General features: G+C 26.1%; 3 protein-coding genes across 3 annotated transcripts in view; 1 reads left to right on the forward strand and 2 right to left on the reverse strand.

The window, feature by feature from the left end:
- Positions 1 to 290: 290 nt before the first annotated feature.
- Positions 291 to 1,048, reverse strand: Phum_PHUM086040 (uncharacterized protein; the record flags this gene model as incomplete). Its single annotated transcript, XM_002423735.1, has 4 exons — positions 291 to 374; positions 454 to 588; positions 670 to 789; positions 890 to 1,048. The coding sequence occupies 4 exons, from the start codon at positions 1,046 to 1,048 to the stop codon at positions 291 to 293; spliced, it is 498 nt and encodes a 165-aa protein (XP_002423780.1).
- Positions 1,049 to 4,003: 2,955 nt separating this feature from the next.
- On the reverse strand, positions 4,004 to 5,001 carry Phum_PHUM086050 (uncharacterized protein; the record flags this gene model as incomplete). Its single annotated transcript, XM_002423736.1, has 2 exons — positions 4,004 to 4,108; positions 4,801 to 5,001. The coding sequence occupies 2 exons, from the start codon at positions 4,999 to 5,001 to the stop codon at positions 4,004 to 4,006; spliced, it is 306 nt and encodes a 101-aa protein (XP_002423781.1).
- Positions 5,002 to 7,701: 2,700 nt separating this feature from the next.
- The window catches only part of Phum_PHUM086060 (uncharacterized protein), a gene marked incomplete at both ends in the record, with an annotated part of 1,712 nt that continues 1,187 nt past the window's right edge, over positions 7,702 to 8,226 (forward strand). The window contains one exon of the mRNA XM_002423737.1: positions 7,702 to 7,770. Within this exon, the coding sequence (XP_002423782.1) occupies positions 7,702 to 7,770 (69 nt within the window). The remainder of the gene's footprint in view (positions 7,771 to 8,226) is intronic.

The following is an 8,226-nucleotide window of genomic DNA, read 5'->3' on the forward strand; positions in this document are numbered from 1 at the left end:
TTTTATTCGAAATAATAATTATTATTATCATCGTTAATAAACTTTACGCGTTCGGTCGTGCGTGTTCGTGCGTGGGTGCGTGCGCGTGTTCATAATAATTTTAATTTTAATTTGTTAATAAATGCGAGATTATTTTGTTATGATGATGATTCGTAAATGTGCAATTCAATGACGACGTAGCTTTACTTTTATTATAATAATAATAATAATAATAATACTTTTATTATTTGTTACGTAATTATATTAATAATAATAATAATAATATTTATATAATAATTTATTTATTTTATTTATAAACCGACGATGTATGCACCGATTTGATTTAATTTTTCCGTTGCACCCGTTGATAATTGTTTAAATGCTTGTCTGGGTACCTACACAAAAAAAAATTTTCGTCTTATTACACGTCATCGAATTATTTGTCTAATGACACGTTTACGACGTGAAACTTACGGTTAGCACGGCATTTATTGCACGAGAAACGGATTCGGAACTTCTAACGACGAATTCTCCGAGTACGTCAGCTTTATTTCCAGGACTTACTGAATTTAATTCGGTTTTCGTGGCCGTATCTACGATCGGTCTGGGCTAAAATCAAAAAAAAAAAATTCGTTCAAACGTATTTTTCAACGAAAAAACTAATAATAATGATAATAATTTGTGTAATACGTGAAAAATATTAATTAATTTATCTTCAACTCCGAGATCAGGTACGAAATCTCTCAAAGTTTTTTCTTCTTTTGATCTTTCACTATCTGGACTAACGATTTTTTCATTCGTATTATCTTGCTTAAATTTTCCAAACGACGAAACCAAAAAAAAAAAAAAAAATTAAATTAAATATTCCAAAGGAAGGATAATTTACGTTGACGTGGCACGAATACTTTACCGGTAACGATGGTACTTCTCCACCAAATGAATTAACTTGTTGATAATTTCTTACTTCCGGTTCGTATCCACCACCACCCACACCAACACCAACGTTTGGTAATTTATACGAATTTAAATCTATACTCGTTACTTCTTGTCCGTTAACTTTAACCGTCATCATCGTCAATGTAAACAAACATAAATTTAAAATCTTCATGGTTGGAAAATTCTAGAAAAAAATTAAACGTAATAATAATAATAATAAGACAGTATTGTTAAATGTATCATCATCATCATCATTAAAACAAAAAAAACTTACTAATCGTTACTCTCTGGAATTTTTTTTAAGGTTTAACCTGGAAAAAAAAGAAGAAAAATGTCGTTAGTATGACGTCATAAACGCGTGAAAGTTTTAAAAAATTCGTTTTTTTTTCCTCTATTTCGTACTAAAATTAATGGTTAGTTGATTAAGCATGAACCTCAAAAAATTTAGGTATGACGTATAGAAACAATAATAATAATAATAATTAAATTAAATGAATAACGTTTTGTATTGTTGTGAAATCGTTAAATTCGAGTGGGCGAAACTATGTCTGACATTTTGTTTTTTTTTGTCTCGTTCGTAAAATTTCATTATTATTATTATTATTATTATCGTCCAAAACATTACGGTACGTTTATCATTATTATTATTATTAATAGCTTTCACTTCGTTTCTATTACCTAATAAGCAAAAAAAAAAAAAATTAATTTATCGATAACTGATTCGATCGATTGGTATTATTATTATTATTAACATTATTATTATTATTATTATTATTATTATTATTTCGTCTTTTACTTACAAACTTTTTAAATAAATTGCGTGGAAAAGGAAATTACAAAAGCGTAAAAAATACGTACGATTTTTTTCCCCCGATTAAGCAATCGAAAAATGTCAAAAATCAAAATGGCGACGTTTGAATAACTGATTATTTCGTGTACGAATTTAACGGTCAAATTTTTTTTTCAATTTAATTTCGTATCCTTTAATAACCACCAGGAAAAGAAAAAAATAAAATAAAATAAAATAATGATAAACTTACTTACCACGTAAGAGTAATAATAATAATACTTACTGTACGTCGAATGAAAAAAGATTCAATAAAATGTCGTTTTATTACTACTACTACTCGTTGTATGGCAGCCTAAATTTGTTAATACAAACTTTCACTTTTTTTAACTATTTATTTTTTTTATTTGAATTCCACGGTCGCGTTCTTTCTATAATTTTCTAACTTAACATTTTTTCTTTTTAATAAATAAATAAATAATTTCCGGTTGGTTTAAAAAAAATAAATTAAAAATAAAAATGAAAATACATTCGATTACATGAATACGAACGAACGAACGAACGATCGTTTGAAAACCATAGAGTATATAAAACAAACATAAATAATTCAAATATTATCATTTTCCCGAACACGACAAGTGTTTGTATGACGTCATAATGGCGGCCGAAAATTGTTTACACGGTTAATTTGATACCTTTTTTAACGTGATGTTTTTTTTTTTTTTCTCGGGGGATTATCGCTGAGATTTTTCGAAAAAAATGTGATTAATTTTAAAATAAACGAAAGGGAATTTATAATTTTGTGTTTTTACAAACGTCCTCGTTCGAAAAATTAAAAAAAAACGATAATATTTAAATCGTATAATAAATTCGTTATGATAATTTCATTAATGGTTTAATGAGAAAATTTTTTTTTTTTTTTTTAAATCAAGATATTTTATAATATTCGGACGTTGACCTCATAACCGGAGTAAAAATAGGTTAAAAAACATAAAAACCTGTTTTAGTAGTTAAGGATACAAAAGTAGATTGTAAGTAACATAATTACATTACACACCTGATTACCTTCATAACATAAATTAATAAATTTTTTATTAAAAAAAAATTTCAAATATTGTTCTGGTCAATGAAATTAAACATTTTTCTCTCTCTCTCTATAATCTATTAATAAATAATTTAACTACTTATTTAAATTTAATATTTAAAATAATACATAAATAATTTTACTTTTACATTTGACTGATTCACAATTTTATAAAACATTCAAGTGAAATATTTTTAACTTAAAATCATTCATCAGAAATAAAAACTAAACACAATCAGAATTATTATTATTATTATTAGTTACAAATAATAATAATAATAATTTTCAAATAAAATGATTTTTCAACAAAAGGAAAAGGAAAACAAAATAATAATTAATAATATTAAATATTTATTACATAATAGTTTATTAATCTTATAAAAAAAAAAAAAAAACCATAGAATAATTAAACATGTATGAACAATTCACAATTGAATTAAAATTTCATTATACAATAAAATAAAATAATAATAATTCATACTAATTGTAAAAAAATTAAATAATAATAATAATTACTATTACTATTGAAAACTGATAAAAAAAAATATAAAAAGTAATGGTGATGAAGATGATGATGTAAAATTTAAATTTTTTATTATAACAACAACAACAAAAAGAAAAATTTATTATTATTATTATTATTATTATTATCTTTATGCCAAACAATTTGAAAGTAATAAAATATAAACATGAAAATGTTTTGTTATATGCTAGCAATAATATAATAAAATTTTCACTTTCTATTTATATGTAGGTACAAAATAAGTTTTTATCTCTCTCTCTCTCTCTCTCTCTCTCATTTCGTTGTTGTTGTTTGAGATAGAAAAAAAAAATTTATTTTTTTGCAACGTTTGTAAAAAAAAAAAAAAAATTTTTTAAAAGAAGATAAACTGGTTGTAAGAGATAAGAAGAAACCATTGCTTAAGTATTATGATTTTGAAATTTTTTTTTGTTAACAAATATGTTAAGAATATATAAAAAAATGTTTGTTGTTAGAAGATTGTTTGTTAAACAACAAACAATTTTCTTTAATGTTGAAAATAATGATCCAATAATTAATTTTTTTTTTTAAATTTTAAGATGATATCTTTTCATACAATGAGTTACTACTCTACTTGTCAAAAAAAAAAAAAAATGTCTTATCATTTTACTTTTTCCCCAATCGTTCACTCCATTTTTTCATAACTTTTTAAACACTTTTATTAAATAATAATTTTTCATTTTGGATAACTTATGTTTAAATTTCTAACTTCTTCTCTTAATTTAGCAAATGGTTGCCTTGCAACAACACCGCTGAAAAATTTAAATAATGTTGACGGTAACTGAAAAAGACAAAAAAAAACAAAATTTTGGTGATTCTTTTTGGCGTATTGAAAAAAGAAAGTGTCAGAAGAATACAAAAGGCACCAAATGGAGAAAAATTATAAAGAAAAATTAAAAATTTCTTATTTTTTTCCGAGAAAATTTAAAAATTTAATGTTTGCAGGATGTTTGTAGGAAAATACATTGAAATGACACTTGCATAATTTCTTTTTTTTCCTTCCTTTTTTTTTCCCCCTTTCTCTCCCTCTGGAAATATTTTTTTTTTTTTTTACTCCTAGTTACGTTTAAAATGTTTGAAATTATGTAATATCATAAGGAAATAATAATAATAATAATAATAATAATTTTGCTACCACAACAACTTTTTTTTTTTTCTTATATAGTAAAAATTCTGGAAATATTTTATAATTTAATTCTTCTTTGTAGTTTTTTTTTATAAAGACAACAACAACAAAAACTTCCTTATTGGTTTTAAATTATTATCATTATTATTATTATTATTATTATTATTATTATTATTATTATTATTATCGTAAAACGAATATATCGTATGATAACATTTAAATTGATAATGTTAATCATGTTGTGTGTGTGTGGATGAGGCATTGTGTGAAAAAAAAAGAAGAAATACTTCCTGGATCTTAATTAATTAATAAAATTTTTTTTTATGTTTTCCAGTTAATTCACTCACCTGGAGAAAACTATTGAAAAATTTTCCTGCTTGTCCAGCGAGTAAATTTCCTATTGAAAATTCTGACGGTTGTTCATCTTGAAAATTAGGAAAATCATCATCGACAGCTGGAGATCTCGTTTCCTGTAATTTTTTTTGTTGGGGTAAGTTATAAAATATTTTTTTTTTAACCCCCCCATGATTTACAAAAAAACCCCCCATTAAAAACAAAAAAATTACCTTTTTATTATCTGTTACGTCACTCGGTAATCCCAATGTTGCACTTACGATGATAAAAATTACTCCGGTTATGACAATTAAATTTTTCATTGAATTATTCATTTTTTTCTTTTAAAATATAATTTATTACTTATTTAAAACAAAAAAAATTACCTAAGAAAAAAAATAATAATAATGATAATTTTATTACGGTAACTGAGTGAAAACCTCCGCCCCCCTCAAAAAAAAAGAAAAAAAATTTTAAATATAAATTTACGTTACCTTAATAACGATTATTAAAATAAAATTAATAACAAACAAACAAACACAAATTTTGAACGAAAAATAGAAAAACAAAATTCACATTTCACCGTTTGTACGTGACTGAAAAAAAAAAAAAAAAAAAATTTGTTTGTTTGTTTTTGTTAAAAACAAACGCAACCGGTATCGTTGAAAATATAAACTCGAATAAAAGTGCAAACAACAAACGTAACAAATTGAAATTGCCAGACGTTACTTTCTGAACATTTTTAATGGAATCGGTCGTGCATTCACTCGTTGGTAAACCTAAAATTTCAATAATAATAATAATAGGAAATACGTCATAAATACTTTTTAAACCTTTCTTTTTTTCTTTTTTCTCTTTTTTCACCAGTTTGACGCCGATGATAATGATAATAATAAAAAAAAATGATTGTTCGAATTTTTTGTTTGTTTGTTTGTTCGATTGTCACGAATTATTTTTTTCTCTTTCTCTTACGTATTGTCGATTAATTATAAATGAACGTTTGTAGAAATTTCTAGAAAAAAAAATTTGAATTTGGGGTTGAGTTTTATTAAGGGTTGAATTATTTATTATTCATTTGTCGATTCAATTTTAATTAATGATGATGATGATTTACATATCAAAATTTTTTACACGTTTTTTTATTTTTTTTTTTATTTTTGTTCGTGTCATTAGAATTTCACCTGTGACCGTTTTTTTTGTTGTAAAAATTTCGTATTCCTTTTTAAAACGTTTGCGTGCGTGATAAGTGCGTATGTGTGTGCGTAGAATTAAAAATTAAAACGTTTTTTAATATTTATTTCACGTCGTAAACAAAATAACGCGCGAAAATTTTTGAAAAAATTTTTTCTTTCATCGGGTTCTTTCCATCTGGAGGGAGAGGCACTCGCGGGAGTACAGCCTCAAACCCCTCCTCAACCAGAACCATTAGGTCCAAACTCGCGAAAGGGGGAATCCCATCTAAGAGAGATCCCGATACTTCCCCTTTTTACCCTTCCACAGAGTCTGCGAGTTTCCAGAGGGACGGAATCCGCCATTTGTCCGCCTTTCACGTCGCAGCTCCGTATTTCCCCTTTCTTGGATCAAGTAACCAGTTTCACCCTCTCGAAAAAGGGTCGACGCATCCCCAATACCTCGAAAGGGTACCAGGTCACTTACCCCCTACCTAGGTACAGATTTGTTCTTGTTTGAACGCTCATTCCCAAGATTTAAACCCACGACTTTCAACTCGGTGACTTTTGGGCCGATTTTCCAGACTCGACCTGGTTACCTCGAGCTATTCCAAAGCATCCAAGTTGAAGATTTACTCCTATCGAACGCCCAGTCAACGTGGGAAATCCAATCCCAAACCCCCCCCCCTCATCAAACCTATTTACCTTTCACGAACTGAAATATCCCTAAAAGCGTAAAAAAAGGCACAAGACAGGCAAACAAGGTGAAAAAAATGGAAAGATTAAAATAATCAGGATGTGGGGAGTGAAAAACGGAAACGATTCCAATCATTCTAGTGCCACTGTAACCCATGTCGCAATCACAACCATGTAGTAATATCGATAATAATAATAATAATACAAAAAGTATAAATCAATGATATCCTTGACATTTCGAACTTAATAATAATAAAATAAATAAAATGTTATTCACCCCTTTTTTTAAAATAGTATATAATAAATTAATAATAGTTAATTAATTTCAATCACAATAAAATCACGTGATAATAACAAACAAACAAACACGTCACAACATAATTTTAACGCCAATTTTATCAAAATAAGTAAAACAACATTTTCCGAAAAAAAAAAAATTAACTTTCTTACGGATTATGTAATTTTCACAAATCTCGTTTTTTTTTTGGTTTATGGCGGTCGCGTAGGTTCGACCCTCAAGGTTTTTATAATAATTTTATTTATTAAAAATTTTTTCTAACGGTTTTTGACGTGGGTTTAGAATAATTGATAATGGGGTAAAAAAATAATGACAACAAAAGAAGAGGAGAAGGAAAAAAAATTTTTTTGTTATTGTTTACATAATAACAAGTGAACGATTTATTATAAATTATTTATTTTTCTATTATTATTATTATTATTATTATTATTATAAATATGACGTAGTAGTTTGATAAAACCTCCATTAAATTTCACCTGATAAAAATCATCATCGTTTCTCTTTCTTTTTTTTTCCCATTTCATTCTTTCAATTTTGTTGTAAATGTGTCGCGTAGTAGAAAAATTTTTAAGTGGTAAAAAATAATATAATGAACGACCGCAATTATTATTATTATTTTAATTCATTCATTCATCGAGTGAAAGAATAATAATAATTGATTGATTGGTTGGTAAAAGTGAATTATTTTCACTGTCACTTAAAAAAAAAAAAAAGCGTTTTCGATCGTTATATATGTAAAACGGAAGAAGAAAATGTCTGCCAATTTTTTTTTCACGGTTAAACACCTTTCGATCATTAAAAACGTGATGATGATGAGCGTAGTACGTGCAGGGAAATTTTTTCCCTTCCTTTCACTTTTCTTACCCTTTTCCCTCCACAGAGAAAAATGTTTGTCGAAATTCTTCTTCTTATTATTATTATTTTGGTTTTTTTTTTTTTTAAATTTCGCAATTTAGGGCTTTATTATTATTATTATTATTATTATTGTCGTAATAATTTCCCATTTTTGGTTTCTTTTGCGAAAATGAATTAATGAAAATTTGCATGAGTTTTGTTAACGAGTTTTTTTTTGCTAGTAAAGTTTAATTTCGTTTTCATTTTTTTTTTTACTTTCCCACACGTTTTTTGTACTTTTCTAGTGTTTTATAATTGTTTGTAAAGTTGTTTGTCCAAAAAAAGATTTTCCCTTTCTTTACAGAAGGGTGGGAAAAAAAAATAAATAAATAAAAATTTGGCGTTGTTTGTGATGCAATTTTAAGCAAGTGGGACAGTTTTTT

Source organism: Pediculus humanus, genomic scaffold (genome assembly GCF_000006295.1).
Source record: "Pediculus humanus corporis 1103172107436 genomic scaffold, whole genome shotgun sequence".
NCBI classification, from domain to species: domain Eukaryota; kingdom Metazoa; phylum Arthropoda; class Insecta; order Psocodea; family Pediculidae; genus Pediculus; species Pediculus humanus.